This window comes from Symphalangus syndactylus, chromosome 14 (assembly GCF_028878055.3).
Source record: "Symphalangus syndactylus isolate Jambi chromosome 14, NHGRI_mSymSyn1-v2.1_pri, whole genome shotgun sequence".
NCBI classification, from domain to species: domain Eukaryota; kingdom Metazoa; phylum Chordata; class Mammalia; order Primates; family Hylobatidae; genus Symphalangus; species Symphalangus syndactylus.
Genome location: NC_072436.2, coordinates 40,917,073 through 40,938,323, shown reverse-complemented (window position 1 = coordinate 40,938,323; position 21,251 = coordinate 40,917,073). Strand labels below are relative to the sequence as shown.

Sequence of the window (21,251 nt, the reverse complement as noted above, 5' to 3'; positions counted from 1 at the left end):
CTGCAGTTCGACAGCATTTTTTCATATATTTGGAAATCCTTTGAGGCAAAACACCTAAAGTATTAATTGGACAGCATCTTTCATGTCACACAGTTCACCTAAAGCTAAAGAAAAATACTTAATATTTTTCAAATTTTGTGTCAATCTTTGATATTGTTAGAAAGGTTTTGTAGTCTGTGGGCAATTGTGACTCAGCTGAAGATTGTTCATTTTTTGTAAATTATATTTTTAAGTCTTTTCCTTAAAATAGTTTTTTAAAACCACATTTGCATCTAAAATGGTTTTCTTTTTGTGTAAGAATCCAAGCCATTTTATAGTTGCCCAAAATTATAAACCCAGACTCTGTTAAACATTCGCTTAAAAAATGTGTTGGATATTGTGATCTTAGCCACTAGTTTCATTAATTTTTTTGAGCATTGAGAGGAAAATACTTATCAAATTTATTATGTATTTGCTAAAAATGTCTCCTTTACACAACCGTTTTTTCATTTTACTTTTACCATAGCTTATTGCAGTCACCATTTCTTGTGAATCTGTGGCATACCTCCTTTCAGTTCTTTTTTTTTTTTAATCTCTTATAGCTTCTGTGTCCCTACTCAGTTCCACATCAGTAGTATGCCTTTGTTTTAAATTTAAATTTTTGTCCAAATATTTTTTTAACTAGGAAGAAATTCTATTTCACCTTGGTTACCAATTGTGGTATATGTAGCTAGCACTGTAACTTATGCTGTCTGCATAGTAAACATATCATAATGTTTCATCACTGCACAGAAATCACTTGAACTGAATCAATCTATTGTCCCTGAATAGAATAGCGATGTGTTTGTTTGTGATACTAGAAATGACACATGGCCCTGACACGCATGCTGCGATACAACAATAAAGTGAAGTATTATCTCACCATATCAATAAAGTTGTGCTTAATGGAAAAATATTTTATAATGCATCCATTTTTAAATTAAAGGCAAATTAAACTTTAGGCCTGGCACAGTGGCTTATGCCTGTAATCCAGCACTTTGGGAGGCTGAGGCGGGTGGTTTCCCTGAGGTCAGGAGTTTGAGACCACTTTGGCCAACATGGTGAAATGCTGTCTATTAACAATACAAAAATTAGCTGGGTGTGGTTGCGGGCGCCTGTAATCCCAGCTACTCGGGAGGCTGAGGTGGGAGAATGGCTTGAACCCGGGAGGTGGAGGTTGCAGTGAACCAGGATCGCACCACTGCACTCCAGCCTGGGAGACAGAGTGAGACCCCGTCTCAAATAAAAAAAATAAAATAAAATAAAAAATTAAACTTTAAATTCAGTTCCTGAGTCACACTGACTACATTTCAAATGCTCAGTAGCCACATGTGGCTGGCTAGTGGCCACTGGATGGGACAATGCAGATATGGAGTTGAACTTTCAGTGAGTTAAAAATTTATTGATTTTGTTCTTTCAAGTTCAAGTAGCTTTTCAGTTCTTTCCCTTACGCCTTAAAATAAATTTATTTTTAATACCTATCTACAACGTCATTATTTCCACCATTTGTTCACAGACTGGATTTTGTAGGTGAATCTTAACACAGACTTGGCATTAACAGTTCTGTTCTAAACAGAAGAGGGAGCACAGCTCAGGGAAGGCCATTGCATGTCTGTGGGCAGGTTCCTCCCTGTCTCTGATTCCTGGGGAGTAAGAGCAGGTTTCCAGTTAAGACTTGGGGGTTTTGTAGTAGCTTGAGCTGTTAAAAAGGAAAAAAAAAAAAAAGACTTGGGAGTTTGGGGCTTGCATGTTGGCTGGTCCTCACTACCTTTATGATCTTAGGAAGTTCTTCTCTATAACCCGGTTCCTAATTTGTGAAATGTGATGCCAATGCTCTAGCTCCAGGGGTCTGATTGCTAAGTGCCTTGCCTGACTTTATCTTCTGTGGTGTTATGGTATTTGGGGAGCAGGAGGTATATTTCACTATGACCACTGGTGTCCTATGTTCCGTTAGAAAGATACCTTTTTTATTCTGTCACTGAAGCCAGCCTGAGCTAAAAGCAAGAAAAGAAGGGCTTTAAAAAGTCTTTAGATAATTCAGATTCCTGCATAGCTTTTTCTCCCATAGAGAGTTGGGCCAGGATAGTCTTTTTGCTACTTAAATTTTCCTCTCTTCCCTATTTCATTTTTTTAGTATGGGTCTGGCTCAACAACATATTTGTTGAAAAGGTATTGGCTCAGGATTATGTCCAGTTAAGTTTCCTTAGAGATGCACTTTAAAAAGAGCAAAAGCATTGGACATTAAGCCTTTTGAATTAACTGGGGTATGCCTTTAAAGTTGCATCTAACAGCTGTGTGCTCCCCAATCATGCATTTGAGCTTTGTCCAGGGAGACTAAGAGCAAACAGAGGTGTTAGAAGACTGAGTCATGCTTTGCCTCCCAGAAAATCTCTGGGGGAAAGCAGTGGCCTTTCTGAAGGGAGTGACAAAGTGCACTAAGAAGGGAGGCTGACCCTCTTCTGTCATCTGCCAGGCTAATCAAGACAAGCCCTGAACTGGCTGAGTCCTGCACATGGTTCCCTGAATCCTATGTGATTTATCCAACTAATCTCAAGACTCCAGTTGCTCCAGCACAGAATGGAATTCAGCCACCAATCAGTAACTCAAGGACAGATGAAAGAGAATTTTTTCTCGCTTCTTATAACAGAAAGAAAGAGGATGGAGAGGGCAACGTTTGGATTGCAAAGTCATCAGCCGGTGCCAAAGGTGAGTTGGCACTGCTGTCCCCTTCTCTATTCCTGGTAAGTTGCTATTGTGATGTATTTAGATGAATGACCCTATTTTAATCTGAATCATCGAAGGTTGAGACCGTGTCAAGTTACATAGTTATAAATACCCATCTATGTACTGATGCCTTCTAAATGTGTATCTCCAGTATAGGTCCTTTCCTTTAAGCTCTAAATCCATTGACACCCTCACCATCTCTAAAAGGTATTTCAAACTGAACACATCTGATACAGAACTTTTCATTTCCTTCCCAGCTTTGCCCACGCCAGCCTGCTCCTCCTTCACGCTTTCCACTTAGTATATTATCCCACTATTCACTCAGTCTCTGAAGCTTAAAACCTAGGATTCATCCTTGACTACTGTATTCTTTACAATCTACTCCTAATGCATTAGCAATTCTTGCTAGCTCTACCTTCAGAATATATTCTGAATAGACTATTTCTTGCCATTTCCACTGCTTCCCCTCTAAATCAAAACCCCCATTCTTTTTAGTGTGTGTAATTGCAGAGCCTGCTCTCAACCAGTTCTCCTTCCAGACAATAATGTTTTCAAAACATAAATCTAATCATGTTACTTCCTACTTGAGACTTACCAGCTGGCTTCCTAATGCAATTAGAATGAACTCCGGATTCCTAATGGTAGCCTGCACCATTTGACATTTGCCCATATCTCTGATCTCATCTCCTTCTGTCCTCAGCTTTGCTCTCTGCACTGTAGATGCAAAGACTACCTAGTATCTCTCAAATATTCCAAACTTGTCTCTGTACCTAGAATGTGCTTACATGGATTGTTTTGTTTCTCTCACCTCAGATGCTGGCTCATCAGGGAAGGCTTTTCTAATCTAAAATAGCCTCCATGTCCATTGCTTTCTTTCCCTTTCCCCTGCCTCATTTACCTCCTGGCATTAACCTCTTCCTGGCACTATACTACTTCTCTGTCCATCTCTCCCATTATTCTGTAGGCTTCACACAAACACAGACATTCTGTCTTATTCATCCTTGTACCTTCCTCATAGGCACTCAACAAATATGTGTTGAATGAATGCATGTAAGGGGTAAGGTTTATAATATTAACTCAGGCTGAAAATAGAGGCAGTTCCCAATGTAATGAACACACAAACAATCTCTGTCTATGTTAATGCCCTCATACGTTCTTTATAAAACCATTCTGGCTGGGCATGGTGGCTCACTGCCTGTAATCCCATCACTTTGGGAGGTCGAGGCAGGCGGATCACGAGGTCAGGAGATCGAGACCATCCTGGCTAACGTGGTGAAACCCCGTCTCTACTAAAAATACAAGCAATTAGCCAGGTGTGGTGGCAGGTGCCTGTAGTCCCAGCTACTCGGGAGGCTGAGGCAGGAGAATGGCGTGAACCTGGGAGGTGGAGCCTGTAGTGAGCTGAGATCGCACCTCCAGCCTGGGCGACAGAACAAGACTCCTTCTCAAAAAATAAAAAAAAAAAACAACATTCCATTTTGAACTCACTTCTTGTATTGCCTTGGAAGACATCTGGCCATTGGTACTCATTTCTATTCCGGGTCAAAGGGACCTCACCTTCTCTTCCACCAACCATGAGACAGGAAGGCCTCACCTGGTATCCCTGAAAGGGGGAGAGCTGGACTCTTGCCACAAGCCAGGTACCTCACCTACTTCTCTCTCCCCTCTTGTGACCTTTTCTCAAGTACTGCCCCCTAGTGTGGTTCCAATGGTAAATGACGGAATTGGAAGAGGAAATAGACATCCGTTCTCCTGTGGGTTTGGGACTGAAGTCAGAATGGCCACTGTGAGGACACCTGGTGATCCCTGGACCCTCACCAAGACAAGACTCAGAGGGACACCAAGCAGCAGGGGGAAGTCAAGAGAAAATAAAATGCCAAAGACTTTTTGCTTTAGGAGTTGAGGAGATAAGTGATATATATTTATTATGTTTGGAAACCATAAAATGAAACCAATAGGATGAATGAATGGCTTTTATTCTTGTTAAACAAGTATTTATTTGGTACCTACTACATGCTTTGTATAGTTGGCTCAACCTTCAAACTCTATCCATTATGAAGCCACTGTTTACCATGTCCACTGCCTATCTCTAATCTAGCCACCTTCACCTCTCACCTGGAGCATGGGAACACACTACATCTATAACAGAAAATTCTTGTTTAGAAACAACCCCATTGTTCCGCTATTACAGATAACAGTAGTAAACGTCTTTGCTGTAGATCACCCTTGTTTCTTTTTTAATTTTAATTTTTTATTTTATGTGTGTGTGTGTATGTGTATATATATACATATATATATATATATTTTTTTTTTTTTTTTGAGACAAGGTCTCACTTTGTTGCCTAGGCTGGAGTGAGATGGCATGATCTCAGTTCACTACAGCCTTGACTTCCTGGGCTCAAGCAATCCTCCCACCTCAACCTCTTTTTTTTGAGACAGAGTCTCACTGTGTCACCCAGGCTGGAGTGCAGTGGTGTGATCTCAGCTCACTGCAAGCTCCGCCTCCCAGGTTCACGCCATCCTCCTGCCTCAGCATCCCGAGTAGCTGGGACTACAGGTACCTGCCACCACACCCAGCTAATTTTTTGTATGTTTAGTTGAGACAGGGTTTCACCGCATTAGCCAGGATGGTCTCGATTTCCTGACCTCGTGATCCGCCTGCCTCAGCCTCCCAAAGTGCTGGGATTACAGGCGTGAGCCACCGTGCCCGGGCCCACTCCCATCTCAACCTCTTGAGTAGCTGGCACTATAGCCGTGCACCACCACACCCTGTTAATTTTTTGATTTTTAGTAGAGATGAGGTCTCACTATGTTACCCAGGCTGTTCTTGAACTCCTGCGCTCAAGTGATCTTCCCACCTCAGCCTCCCGAAGTGCTGGGATTACAGGCATGAGCCATCACACCCAGCCTTGACCCTTGTTTCTTCTTAAAAATTTCAGTAGAGTAAGTTTGAAACATGAGATTACTTGGTCAAATGATATGCAGCCTTTATGGCTCTTGCTCTGTGTTATCCTCTTGCTTTTTCAAAGGGCTATGAGCTAACAGGGAGCAGTTCATGATGAACTTTCACTAAAAGTATCACCATTTTTGTTTTCTTATTTTGTAGGTATAAAACAATACATAAAATTCAAATTTATTTTATAATTTTTGATACCGTTGTATCAAAAAATCTGAATCTGATTCCTAAGGGAGATGAAACAGCATGAGTCATGTGTGTAGGGAAAGAGAAGAAGGGAGCTTTTCCAGGTTGATTTGCAGTTTCTTGTTCAAGAAGCTCACCAGATGGTAGAACAAATGACAGGAACAAGGTAGTTGAAAAGGGCGTTAACGTTTGGGAAAGGTGGATCATTGAATTAATGAACTGAATTGAATTCATTTATACAGAAAGCATGAGATCCAGGTAGAAATCAGCTATAAATCTAAAGCATAGATCAGAAGATTCTAGCAAATTAAACCACAATGAGCTGTCACTACACTTTTATTAAAATGGTTAAAATAAGAAATGATGACAACTCACTAAAGAGTGAGTTCAGCCATGTTACAGGATATGAGAGCAACACACAAAACTTAATCGCATTTTTATATGCCAACAGTGAACATGTGGAAACCAAAGTTAAAAACACAAAACTACTTAGCTGGGCGCAGTGGCTCACACCTGTAATCCCAGCATTTTGAGAGTCCAAGGCAGGCGGATCCCCTGAGGTCAGGGGTTCGAGACCAGTCTGGCCAACTTGCTGAAACCCTGTCTCTATAAAAATACACAAGTTAGCCAGGCTTGGTGGCAGTCGCCTGTAATCCCTGTTAAGAGGCTGAGGCAGGAGAATCGCTTGAACCCAGGAGGCAGAGGTTGCAGTGAGCTGAGATCGCACCATTGCACTCCAGCCTGGGCAAGAGAGCAAAAATTCCGTCTAAAAAAAAAAAACAAAAAACCACAGTACTACTTACAGTCACCCCAGAGAAAATGTGATGCTTGGGTATAAATTTAACAAGACATATATAGGCTCTGTATGCTAAAAATAGTAAAATGATTATGAAGGAAGTCAAAGAGGACCTAAAGAAATGGACAGACATACTGTGTTCATGGATTGCAGGACAGTATAGTAAAGATGTCAGTTCACCCCAAACTGGTCTATAGGTTTATGTAATTCTTATCAGAATCTTCGCAAGATTTTTGTATAGACATGGAGCTTCTTTTAAAATTTACATGGAGGGGCAGGGCACAGTGGCTCACGCCTGTAATCCCAGCACTTTGGGAGGCCGAGGCAGGTGGATCACGAGGTCAGAAAATCGAGACTATCTTGGCTAACACGGTGAAACCCCATCTCTACTAAAAATACAAAGAATTAGCCGGGCGTGGTGGCAGGCACCTGTGGTCCCAGCTACTCGGGAGGCTGAGGCAGGAGAATGGCATAAACCTGGGAGACGGAGGTTGCAGTGAGCCAAGATCACACCACTATGTGACAGAGCAAGACTCTCTCAAAAACAGAAGAAACATAAATCAATGGAAGAGAATAGAGAACTCAGAAATAGACCAAAACATATATTCCCATCTGATATTTGAAAAAGGTGCAAAAGCCATTCAATAGAGGAAGGATAAACTTTTCAACAAATTGTACTAGATAAGGTGGATATCAACAGGCAGATAAATGAACATCAACATAAGCCTCACACCTCATACAAAAACTAACTCAGTGGATCGTGGACCTAATAATTTTTCAGAAAAAAGGAGATAGGGCTTGGCAAAGAGTTCTTGAGCTTGACTCCAAAAGTATAATCCATAAAAGTAAAAATTGATAAATTGAATCTCATCAAAATAAAACTTCTGCTCTATGAAACACTTCATTAGAGGATAAAAATGAGCTACAAACTGGGTGAAAGGATTTTTAAGTCATACATATGACAAGGAACTCAGATCTAGAATATGTAAACAACTTTCAAAACTTAACAGTAAACAACAGACACACAATCCAATTAGAAAAAAAGCAAACAGTAAGACCCCATCTCTACAAAAAAATACAAAAATTAGCCAATGTGGTGGCACACACCTGCATACCTAGTATTCCTGAGAATTGAAAATATATGTTCACAAAAACTTGTATGCAAATCTTATAGCAACATTATTCATAAGAGGCAGACAAGAATGGAACCAATGCAAATGTCCATCAATTGATGACTAAATGAACAAAAATGACTCTTCAGCCATAGAAAGGAGTGAACATGATACTAATACACACTACAATGGGGATGAACCTTGAAAACTTTGTGCTAAGTGAAGTTAGACACAAAAGGCCACATACTGTGTGATTCCATTTATATGAAATGTCCAGATGAGACATCCATAGATACAGAAAGTAGATTAGTGATTGTCAGAAGCTGGAGTGAGGAGGGAGTAGTGAGTGACTGCTAATAGGTACAGAGTTTTTTGGGGGGAAGTAGTGAAACCGTTCTAAAATTAAACTATAGTAGGCCGGGCATGGTGGCTCACACCTGTAATCCCAGCACTTTGGGAGGCCAAGGCGGGCAGATCACGAGGTCAGAAGACCAAGACCATCCTGGCCAACATGGTGAAACCCCATATGTACTAAAAATACAAAAATTAGCCAGGCATGGTGGTGCACGCCTGTAATCCCAGCTACTCGGGAGGCTGAGGCAGGAGAATCGCTTGAACCCGGGAGGCGAAGCTTACAGTGAGCTGAGATTGCGCCACTGCACTCCAGCCTGGGCGACAGAGTGAGACTCCATCTCAAGAACAAACAAACAAACAAATAACAACAAAAACTGTAGTAATGGTTTAAAACTCTTGAATATACTCAAAGCCATTGAATTGTGCACTTTAAAAGGATAAATTTTTTGGTATATGAATTATACTTAAAGCTATTAAAAAGGATATATCAATTATTTAATGTTATGGACAATTCCAATGTATCCAGTTTTTTTCTATTGCAATGCTGCAAGGGATGTACTTGAACATTCATCTTTATGCCTTTATCTTCCTGGTAGTTCTATAAGATATAGTGAAGGAAGGGGATTTATTGTCATTATAGTCTTTATTGTGGTAGCCAGTGACCAGTAATAGAATGGTATTTATTTTGAGTGCTTAGGCACTTTGAATTTCTGTAAAACCGAGGTTTCATGGTTGTAGCCAGCCAAGATAGCATTGACAACCAATATGGAGAAAGAGTTGGTGGGATAATCCTGGGTGCTTTTGAGGGGAGAAGGGAGCGTGTGGGAGACTGGAGTAAGGAAGGGAGGGGAAAAGGTGAGCAGGACATTGAAAGCCTCTTGTGGGGTTTTTGCTGTTCGTATTTCCTTTCTGGCTTCATAGAGAGCTCTTGGTTTGAATTGGACTGGTTTCTCTTTTGCTTTTCCCCTGTTAGGTGAAGGCATTCTCATCTCCTCAGAGGCTTCAGAGCTTCTCGATTTCATAGACAACCAGGGCCAAGTGCATGTGATCCAGAAATATCTCGAACACCCTCTGCTGCTTGAGCCAGGTCATCGCAAGTTTGACATTCGGTAATGCATTCATGTCCATAGCTTTTGTTTTTATTCATCTGAAAAAACTGCCATGGTATATGGTGGGAAGGGGGACACGGAATATGAGGAAGTGTTTGATCATGTTTAATATGTTACCAAAATTGAGCACAGCTGAATGGAACTGAGCTTCTGTACCTAATTTTCTATTTTTCTTTCTTTTTTCCATCTAGAAAATGTTACTACGATTATGAATTTTCTTTTTAAAAAAATATTCTTTTCTGGCTGGGCACAGTGGCTCACGCTTATAATCCCAGCACTTTGGGAGGCCAGGGTGGGCAGATCACGTGAGGTCAGGAGTTCAAGACCAGCCTGGCCAACATGGTGAAACCCCGTCTCTAGTAAAATACAAAATTAGCCAGGCATGGTGGCAGGCACCTGTAATCCCAGCTACTCAGGAGGCTGAGGAAGGAGAATCACTTGAACCCGGGAGGGGAGGTTGCAGTGCGCTGAGATTGCGCCATTGCACTCCAGCCTGGGTAACAGAGCAAGACTTCTGTGTCAAAAAAAAAAAAAAAAAAAATCTTTTCTATGAAAATGACTTGTGGATTCAAAGAAATTAATATAAATGTATGGTCTTGCTCATGGAATAAACTGAGAGATGTGCATGGAACACGTAATTCAGACACAGCAGGTTGTGCAACCTTGCCAAATAATTTCTCCTCACTTCATTATTTGTGTCCCACTCTGTGGATTTTATGACCACACCTCAGGGGATTTTAAGTTTCTGACCAAAGGGCTTGGCATGGAGAAAGAGGTTGTGTGGTGCATTCAAAAGCTAAACAGCCCTCCCTCTCCAACTTACCCTTGGCCTTGCTGTCAGCTCCTTGCCAAGGACTCTGTCTCCTTGATTGCTTCATAACGATTTGTCGCTTCTTGAACATCAACCCTATGTCAGATCATCTTCAGGAGCAACACTCTTAAGATTACTAAAAGAGGAGACATAACACATTGGAGGTTTCATAGGTTAACCTTAAAATCCAGTCCATCTAGGGCTTGGTGCAGTGGCTCATGCCTGTAATCCCAGCACTTTGAGAGGCCAAGGTGGGTGGATCACCTGATGTCAGTATTTTGAGACCAGCCTGGCTAACATGGTGAAACCCTGTCTTTACAAAAATTACAAAAATCACCTGGGCGTGGTGGCATGCACCTGTAATCCCAGATACTCAGGAGGCTGAGGCAGAAGAATTGCTTGAACCTGGAAGGCGGAGGTTGCAGTGAGCCGAGATCACACCATTGCACTCCAGCCTGGGCAACAAAAGCAGAACTCCATCTCAAAAAAAAAAAAAAAAAATCCATCTGAATCTCTTCAAAATGCTTTATCTTTTGATCAAAATTTCCTTGTTATTTATGGTAAAATGTTTTGTTTGCCTCATTGTAGTGATAACTCACTATTTTAGCTAAATCATAATACGCCTCTTATAGTTTTAGAAGCTTCCTCCTTCCCTAGTTGCCTCCCACTCCTCACCTACCCCATAAAAGAAGTCAAGATATGGGGATTGATGTATATAATATGCAGAAACTTTGGATGACTTGAGTAAAGCAGTGTTTTTGTTGAATTGCAGAAGCTGGGTCTTGGTGGATCATCAGTATAATATCTACCTCTATAGAGAGGGTGTGCTTCGGACTGCTTCAGAACCATATCATGTTGATAATTTCCAAGACAAAACCTGCCATTTGACCAATCACTGCATTCAAAAAGAGTACTCAAAGAACTACGGGAAGTATGAAGAAGGAAATGAAATGTTCTTCAAGGAGTTCAATCAGTACCTAACAAGTGCTTTGAACATTACCCTAGAAAGTAGTATCTTACTACAAATCAAACATATAATAAGGTAACTTAATTGTATCTTTTTTGATTATGTGTTTCTTCTTGAAAGAGCTTTGGCGTCTATGCCTTTCAAAGAATTGTTTCATATAAGTTGTCTAATTTATGGGCAGAGATTTTTTTGTAATATTCCTTTATTTTCCTTTTAATGTCTGTAGGTTCTGTAATGATGTGTCCTCTTTCATTTCTGGTAATGGTTTTATGTGTGTGTGTGTGTATATATATATATATACACTATATATATATTATATATACACACATATATATAATATATATATACTGTATATATATTATATATACACACATATAATATATATACACACATATATATAATATATATATACACATATATAATATATATACACACATATATATATATATACACACATATATATATATATACATATTTTTTTTTTTTTTTTTTGAGACAGGGTTTTGCTCTTGTTGCCCAGGCTGGAGTGCAATGGTGCGATCTCAGCTCACCGCAACCTCCACCTCCTAGGTTCAAGCAATTCTCCTGCCTCAGCCTCCCAAGTAGCTGGGATTACAGGCATGTGCCACCACGCTGTAGCTAATTTTGTATTTTTAGTAGAGACGGGGTTTCTGCATGTTGGTCAGTCTGGTCTCAAACTCTTGACTTCAGGTGATCCACCCCCCTCGGCCTCCCAAAGTGCTGGGATTACAGGCGTGAGCCACCATGCCTGGCTAATTTATATTTTCTCTCTATTTTGCTTGGACAGATTGACTACACATTTATCAATTTTATCAGTCTTTTCAAAAAATTAACTTTTGGTTTTATTGGTTTTCTCTATTGTTTTTTTTTTCAGCTTCTTTGATTTATGCACTTTATTATTCTCTTCCTTTTGCTTTTTGGAGGATGTAATTTACTCTTTTTCTAGTTGTGCTTTTTATTTGTTTTTTAAGAGATGGTGTCTCATTTTATTGCCCAGGCTGGAGTACAGTCGTGTGATCATAGCTCACTGCTGCTTCAAACTTTTAGGCTCAAGGGATCTTCCTGTCTCAGCCTCTCAAGTAGCTGGGACCACAGGTGTACACCACTGTGCCTGGCTAATTTTTTTATTTTTTGTAGAATTGGGTCTCACTGTCTTGCCCAGGCTGGTTTCAAGCTCCTGGGCTCAAGCAGCCCTCCCACCTTGGTCTCCCAGAGTGCTGGGATTATAGGTGTGAGCCACCATGCCCAGCCTATTCCAGTTTTTAAGGTGAAAGGTTAAATAATTGATTTGAGATTTTTTTTTGTTGTTTTGTTTTATTTTTGAGATGGAGTTTTGTTCTTATTGCCCAGGCTGGAGTGCAGTGGCACAATCTCCACTCACCGCAACCTCCGCCTCCTGGGTTCAAGTGATTCTCCTGCCTCAGCTTCCCGTGTAGCTGGGATTACAGGCATGTGCCACTATGCCCGGCTAATTTTGTATTTTTAGGAGAGACAGGGTTTCTCCATGTTGGTCAGGCTGGTTGAGATATTTCCTTTTTAAAAAAATAAAAGCATGTCTCAGTTTCCCTTTATCAGTTTCCCTCTAAATATTGCATTAGCAGAATCCCACAGATTTTGCCATGTTATGTTTTCATTTCCATTTTATTAAAATATTTTCTAATTTCCCTTATGATTTTATCTTTGATTCATGTGATTTAGAAATTTTTGTTTAACATCCAAATATTAGGTCAGGAAGAGACTTTGTCTGGTTTCATCTTTAAAAGTTGCTAATGTTTGTTCCATAGCCCAGAAGGTCTTTTAATGTTCCAGGTGCACTAACAGAATGTGTACTTGGCTATAATTGGGCAGAGTGTTGTTTGTTATTTTTATATTTTTTGAGACAAGGTCTTACTTTGTTTCCCAGGCTGGAATGCAGTGGCACAAACATGGTTTGCTGCAGCCTTAACCTCCTGGGCTCAAGTGTAAGTAGCCTAGGTAGCTGGGACTACAGGTGCATGCCACCAGAGCCACCTGATTTTTGTATTTTTTTTGTAGAGACAGGGTTTTGCCCTGTTGCCCAAGCTGGTCTCGAACTCCTGGGCTCAAGCAATTCTCCCATCTTGGCCTCTCAAAGTGCTGGGATTACAGACATGAGCCACTGCACCTGGCCTTATTCTGCTTGTTCTATTTATTACTCTTGATCTTAGCCAAAAGGCCGAGAAGTGATGCTTGTTCTATTTATTGTTGAAAAGAGAGGCACTGAAGTCTCCAAGTATAATTATGGATTTGTATATGTCTCCTTTCAATTTTATCTATTTTTGCTTCATGTCTTTTGATGATCTGTGATTAGATACATATAGATTTAGGATTTTTATCTCTTCTTAGGGAATTGACTCTTTTATCATTATGTAATTTTCTTTTCTTTTTTTTCTTTCTTTTTTTTTTTTTTTTTTTTTGAGATGGTCTGACTCTGTTGCCCAGGCTGGAGTTCAGTGGCATGATCTTGGCAAACTGCAACCTCTGCCTCCCAGGCTCAAGCCATCCTCCCACGTCAGCCTCCTGAGCATCTGGGACTACAGGCACATGCTATCATGCCTGGCTAATTTTTGTATTTTTTTTTTTGTAGAGACAGGGTTTCACTATGTTGCTCAGGCTGGTCTCGAACTCCTGGGCTCAAGCAATCTACACACTTCAGCCTCCCAAAGTGCTAAGATTACAGGCTTGAGCCACCATGCCCTGCCAGTATTTCTTATTTATTTATCTAATTTTTATATAACCAATCTAGCTTTCTTTTGATTAATGTTTCCATGGTATATCTCCATGTTTGGAGTATGTTTCCATCCTTTTATTTTCATTGTATTCTATTCTATACTGTTCCTAGGTATTATATTCTATATTTAAAGTAGTTTTCTGGTAGACAGCATATAGTTGGGTTTTGTATTTGTATTTTATTATTATTATTATTATTATTATTATTATTTGAGATGGAGTTTCACTCTTGTTGCCCAGACTAGAGGGCGGTGGTGTGGTCACAGCTCACTGCAACCTCTGCTTCCCAGGTTCAAGCAATTCTCCTGCGTCAGCCTCCTGAGTATCTGGGATTACAGTCATGTGCCACCACGCTCAGCTAATTTTTTTTTTTTTTTTTTTGAGATGGAGTCTCACTCTGTCGCTCAGGCTGGAGTGCAGGGGCGCGATCTCCGCTCCCTGCAAGCTCCGCCTCGCAGGTTCATGCCATTCTCCTGCCTCAGCCTCCCGAATAGCTGGGACTACAGGCGCCCGCCACCATGTCCGGCTCATTTTTTGCATTTTTAGTAGAGACAGGGTTTCACCGTGTTAGCCAGGATGGTCTCGATCTCCTGATCTCGTGATCCGTCCACCTCGGCCTCCCAAAGTGCTGGGATTTCGGGCATGAGCCACCGCACCCGGCCTAATTTTGTATTTTTAGTAGAGATGAGGTTTCTCCGTGTTGGTCAGGCTGGTCTGGAATTCCCGACCTCAGGTGATCCGCCCACCTCAGCCTCCCAAAGTGTTGGGATTACAGGCGTGAGCCATCGCGCTCGGCCCTGTATTTTAATTTTAATCCAATATGATAATCATTGTCACTTAATTGCTGTGTTTATACCACTTAAATGTAATGTAATTATTGTATTGGACTGACATCTGCCATCTTATGATTTGTTGTCTGTCCCCTCCTTTGTTGTAGTTTTTGTTTTTGTTTTTTTGTGTCTCCTTTTCCCATCTTCTTTTAAATTATGTGAAATATTTTTAGAGTTTTATTTTAATTTTCCTGTTGAGTATTTGGCGCTATGTCTTCTTTTTTTTTTTTAGTGCTTGCTGTAGGAATTACAGTATACATATCAATTATTTCACAACCTTCTTAGAGTTAATAATTTACCACTTCAAATAAAATGGAAAAACCTTATAACATAGTTCACTAACTCTTGCTCTCTGTTATAGTTAACATATGTATATATCTACACATTGGAATCTTTACCACATAATGTTATTATTTTTGCTGTCAACAGTTTTATATATATATTTGCACAGGTATGATAGATTATCAGGTTGGATTATTTTTAAACTATAAAACCAAACTCTATACTGTCTATAAGAAATCCACTTTATAAAAGGAGAAAAATATTCTTTTATATTTACCCAGATAGTACTTTTGTTTTTCCTTCAGTTGCGAAGTTCTGAGATTCTCTCTGGTATCATTTCCCTTCAGACTTAAGCATTTCTTTTAGAGTTTTTATATTTACCCATATACTTCCTTAAGTTTTAAAGTTCTGAGTCTCTCTCTTATGCATTTCTTTTAGAACAGTTTTGCTGCTGATAAATCCTCTTAGTTTTCTGTCATCTGAGAATGTGTTTATTTCACCATCTTCCTGAAGGGTATTTTCACTGGATTTATACAAAAATAAATATTTATACTAGTATAAATATTTATTCTAGTATAAATATTTATACAAGTATATTTATACAACTAATATTTATACAAGTATAAATATACAAATATAAATATACAAGTATAAATATACAAATATAAATATTTATACAAATAATATTAAGCAAAAAAATGCAAAAAATACAAGCTATATAGAAGATGCATACAAATTTATTTCACTTACATAAGTTAAAAAACAAGTAAAATTAAATAATGTTTTATTTAGCTGAATACACATGTATGGTAAAAATGTAAAGCAAAACAAAGAAGTGATAAACATAAAATTCAAAATAGTGGTTATTCCTATCCCTAGAAGGAAGGCAAAAGGGACACAGGGAAGAGGCTTAAAGATAGTGGATGGTGGCTGGGCGCAGTGGCTCACACCTGTAATCCCAACACTTTGGGAGGCCGAGGCGGGTGGATCACGAGGTCAGGAGATCGAGACCACGGTGAAACCCCGTCTCTACTAAAAATACAAAAAATTAGCTGGGCGCGGTGGCGGGCGCCTGTAGTCCCAGCTACTCGGGAGGCTGAGGCAGGAGAATGGCGTGAACCCGGGAGGCGGAGCTTGCAGTGAGCCGAGATCGCGCCACTGCACTCCAGCCTGTGCGACAGCGGCGAGACTCCGTCTCAAAAAAAAAAAGATAGTGGATGGTGGGTACATGAGGAATAATTAATATTACATATATTTTAAACTCACAAGACAGCATTCCTATGATTATAGATAGTTAATATTCATTTAGAGTTCCCCACATTTTGAGCATTTATGTTGTTTCTCTTCCTTTCCTGCATTCCCTTGCTTTTATCTAGGATTATTTTCCTTATTGTTAAGAAACTCATTTTTAGGCCAGGCGCTGTACCTCACACCTGTAATCCCAATACTTTGGGAGGCCGAGGTGGGCGGATCACTTGAGGTCAGGAGTTCAAGACCAGCCTGATACATGCTGAAACCCCATCTCTACCAAAAAATGCAAAATTAGCTGGGCATGGTGGTGCACACCTGTGGTCCCAGCTACTCGGGAGGCTGAGATGGGAGAATCGCTTGAACCTGGGGGGTGGAGGTTGCAGTGAGCCAAGATTGTGCTGCCGCACTCCAGCCTGGGTGACAGAGCGAGACTCTGTTTCAAAAAAAAAACTAATTTTTAGTAGTTTTTAAGTAAAGTCTGCTGTGATAAATTAGTTATTATTTGTCTGAAAATATATTTTGTCTTTAAGGACATTTGCTCTGGAAATAGATTTCTAGATAAGCAGTTAATTTCTTTTCCCACTCTGAAGGTTGCATACCATTGTATTCTGGCTTCCATCTTTTCTGCTGAGAAGTCAGGTGAAATCTTAGTATTGCTCTTAATGTATCTTTTCTCTATTTTTGAGATTCCTTTACATTGGTTTTTATAAATTTTACTATGAGATGTGTGTAGTTTTCTTTGTACATATTCCTGCATTTGGGTTCATAGTGCTTCTTGCACTGTGGCTTGATATCTTTTACCAGTTTTGGAATATTCATGGACATTATACTTTCAGTTGTGTCTTTTGCTCCATTCTCCTCTTCTTCTAGGTCTCTAATTACATGATTGTTAATGCTTTTCACTGTTCTCACACTTTTATGGCATTTGTGTATCATTTTATCTCTCCATGGTTGTACTCATTCTTTTCTTCTGACATCTTTGTTTGCTGATCCTTTCTTTATCTATTAAAACCTATTAACAATTTTTACAAGGTAAAAGCTTTTAAAAGCTGCTGTTAAACTCACCTATTGAGTTCTTGATTTTAGTTAGTGTGCTTTTTAGTTCTGAAATTTCCATTTGTTTCTTTTTTCATATTATAGTTGTCTTATGAAATTCTCCCACTTGCCTCATATTTCCTTGAAGATAATGGCAATTCTTTAACATCCTTATCTGATAACTCCAAAATCTAGATTACCCATGGCAGAGTAATCCAGAGTATGCCTGTGTATGGGCTGCATATGGCCTATAGCTTATTTTTGTAAGGTCTGTAGGCAAAGAATGTTTTTTATATATTAAAGATTATAAAAATGAGAATATGCAACAGAGGTGGTACATACCCTGTAAAACCTAAAATATTTACTGTCTGGCCCTTTATAGAAAAAGTTTGCCAACTTCTGACTTTTTATTGTCTCCTTTTTCTCTTGGTCTTATTTCTAAATATGCCTGGAAGTAGTTTTTTAGCATTAGTATTCATTTACTACAGTTTACTAAGTCTAGTAAAGATTTTTTAAATGAGGTGTAACATGCACAAAGTGTACAGTTTGGTGAGTTTTCAGTTATGCATGTACTCACCTAACTGTGATATACATAAAAATATAAAACATTTACAGCATCCCAGAAGACTGCTTCTGGGATGTTCACTCCCTCAAAATATGTATTCCCTGCCAGGCCGAGTGCAGGGGCTCACGCCTGTAATCCCAGCACTTTGGGAGGCCGAAGCAGGCAGATCACAAGGTCAGGAGATCGAGACCATCCTGGCCAACATGGTGAAACCCCGTCTCTACTAAGAAATGGGCACCTGTAGTCCCAGCTACTCGGGAGGCTGAGGCAGGAGAATGGTGTGAACCCAGGAAGTGGAGTTTGCAGTGAGCCAAGATCACACCACTGCACTCCAGCCTGGGCGACACAGCAAGACTCCATCTCTAAATGAATGAATGAATGAATGAATGAATGAATATATTCCCTGCCAAAGACAGCCACTTTTCTGACTTTTATCACCTTTGATTCATTTTGCTTGTTCTTCAACTTTATGTAAATGGAATTATACCATATTTCTTGTTTTATGTTCAGCTTTTTCCAGCGTTATATCTGTGGCATTCATCCATATTCTTGCACATAACAGTAGTTTATCCTTTTTATTACTGTGTAATATTCCATTGTGTAAATATTTCAGTTTATTCCTTCTGTAGTCGGTAGACATCTGGGTTTTATCTCTTATATTTTAGACTTATAATCTATCTGAAGTTGTTATGTATCAAGTTTCATGTCTTTCCACAGGATATCCCATTGACCCAGGGCCACTTGTCCTTTCCCCACTGCATTGTGGTGTGTCTTTGTTACAAATCAGGTGGCTGGCTGGGCACAGTGGCTCACACCTGTAATCCCAGCACTTTGGGAGACCAAGGCGGGTGGATCACAAGGTCAGGAGTTCAAGACCAGCCTGGCCAACATGGTGAAACCCTGTCTCTACTAAAAATAAAAAAAATTAGCCAGGCATGGTGGCATGCACCTGTAATCCCAGCTACTTGGGAGGCTGAGGCAGGAGAATCGCTTGAACCTGGGAGGTGGAGGTTGCAGTGAGCCAAGATCGCATCACTGCACTCCAGCCTGGGCAGCAGAGCAAGATTCCATCTCAGAAATCAATCAATCAGTCAATCAGGTGGCCGTTTATGCGAGGGTCTGTTCCTAGGATCTCCATTCTGTCCCAATGTTCTACCATCCACCATGTCAATGCTACCCTGTCACAATGACTGAGACTTTTACCTTACTGAATTCTCACATTGAGCCAAGTAGAATAATTACAGGGCTTGGAGTCCCATTTCTTCAGGGAGTATAGGTGGTTGGAATTCTGACACCAGATAAATCAAGTATGCTGGAAAAAGAATTCCTGTTTTAGGCAAAAGCTTTATTGGAAGTTTGCAGCATCCTCTCCGCATTGTTCAGTGCTGTTCAGAGTGTTGCTGCTGTGGTGCTATAAATGCTCCCAGCAGCTCTCAGGTTTTCTTTCTTTCCAGCTAGCCTCCCCCTAACTTCCCACTCCAGCCAAAAAAAGATGCACTGTAGAAGTCTCTGATGATGGATAAAAATCCTTTAAAGTGAATTATTAATCTTGAGCTTTCAGCAAAAAAAAAAAAAAAAAATTAGTTTTGATTTGCTTCTGATTCTTAGTTTTTTCTTTATGTTGGAATGTAATACTTCTTTCAATTTTATTTTATCTTATTTTTTTTGAGACAGAGTCTTGGTCTATCACCGAGGCTGAAGTGCAGTGGCGTGATCTCATCTCATTGCAACCTCTGCTTCCCGGGTTTGAGCGATTCTCCTGCCTTAGCCTCCCGACTACCTGGGATTACAGGCACGTGCCATCACTCAATGCTAATTTTTTGTATTTTTAGTAGAGACAAGGTTTCACCATGTTGGCCAGGCTGGTTTTGAACTCCTGACCTCAAGTGATCTGCCTGCCTCAGTCTCCCAAAGTGCTGGGATTACAGGCATGAGCCACTGCTCCAGGCCCCCATTTTATATTTTAGTATTTTTTTCTCTTTTTTACCATGAGCATCTGTTAAACTTTTAAATCTTCCTTAATTATAATATTTTTAAGAATATTCTAATTAAAACAGGCTAAGTACGGTGGCTCATGCCTGTAATCCCAGCACTTTGGGAGGCTGAGGCAGGCAGATCACTTGAGCCCAGGAGTTCAAGACCAGCCTGGGCAACATGGTGAAACACTGTCTCTAAAAGATACAAAAAAAATTAGCAGGGTATGGTGGTGCGTGCTTATAGTCCCAGCTACTTAGAAGCCTGAATTGGGAGGATTGCTTGAGCTTGGGGAGGTCAAGACTGACTGCAGTGAGCCATGATTGGGCCCCTGCACTCCAGCCTGGGTGACAGAGTGAGACCTTTTCTCCTGCTTTTTTTTTGGAGATAGGGTCTCGCTCTGTTTCCCAGGCTGGAGTGCAATGGCATGATCTGGGCTCACTGCAGCCTTGGCTCACTGCAACCTCCACCTCCCATGTTCAAGTGATTCTCCTGCCTCAGCCTCCTGAGTTGCTGGGTTGCTGGGATTACAGGCATGCGCCACCATGGCCAACTAATCTTTTTATTTTTTTTTAAGTAGAGAGCCAGGGTTTCACCATGTTGGCCAGGCTGGTCTCAAACTCCTGAACTCAAGTGATCCACCTGCCTTGGCCTCCCAATATGCTGGGATTACAGGTGTAAGCCACCTCGCCCAGCCAAGAATATTTTAATTAAAGCAAAAGTTAAGGATATTCTTGTGTAGAACAGGGATTTTTTTTTTTAATGTGATGTGTGCTTGTCAATGCAGGTTGAATATGAATGGGAGAAGAAATTTTTATTATAATTAGTTTTTAAATGACTCATCTTAAAAGAACCACTTAAACCAAAATAGTTTTTAAAGGTTTAAACGTATCTATTAAAATATTTTTCTTTTTAGGAAAAAAGAAAAGGAGATTGAAGTTTGTGGGGGCCCGAGGGAGGAGGATTGACATTGGCTTCAAGTTCACAAAGGCCTCAGTTCTTTATTAAAGTCATGAGTCAAAACCTGCATCTAGAGCTATGTCTTAGAGTTGGTCACATGGATGACAGTTCCCTGTGTCTTTTTCTTTCTTTTTTTTTTTTTTTTTTGAAACGGAGTTTTGCTCTTTCACCCAGGCTGGAGTGAAGTTGCACAGTCTCAGCTCACTGTAACCTCTGCCCGCTGAGTTCAAGTGATTCTCCTGCCTCAGCGTCTGGAGTATCTGGGATTATAGGCACCCGCCACCATGCCTGGCTAATTTTTGTAATTTTAATAGAGATAGGGTTTTGCCATGTTGGTCAGGCTGCTCTCGAACTCCTGACCTCAGGTGATCCACCCGCCTCAGCCTCCCAAAGTGGTAGGATTATAGGCATGAGCCACCGCGCCCGGCTGGTCCCTGTATCTTTTTCCTTCCAAATACACAGCTGTGTAGAAGGACAGTTATCTCTGGTACCCCAGAGTCATTGTAGCACATTTTATTTACTGAGAGAACTATTTTGCCTCAGCATTCAGTT

General features: G+C 40.3%; 1 protein-coding gene across 1 annotated transcript in view; it reads left to right on the top strand.

Annotated features, from left to right (window-relative positions):
• Positions 1-21,251, top strand: part of TTL (tubulin tyrosine ligase) — a 43,128-nt gene that overhangs the window by 9,299 nt on the left and 12,578 nt on the right. Inside the window, exons 3-5 of the mRNA XM_055243113.2 lie at positions 2,492-2,724; positions 9,120-9,255; positions 10,839-11,108. Coding sequence (XP_055099088.1) covers positions 2,492-2,724; positions 9,120-9,255; positions 10,839-11,108 — 639 coding nt within the window. The remainder of the gene's footprint in view (positions 1-2,491; positions 2,725-9,119; positions 9,256-10,838; positions 11,109-21,251) is intronic.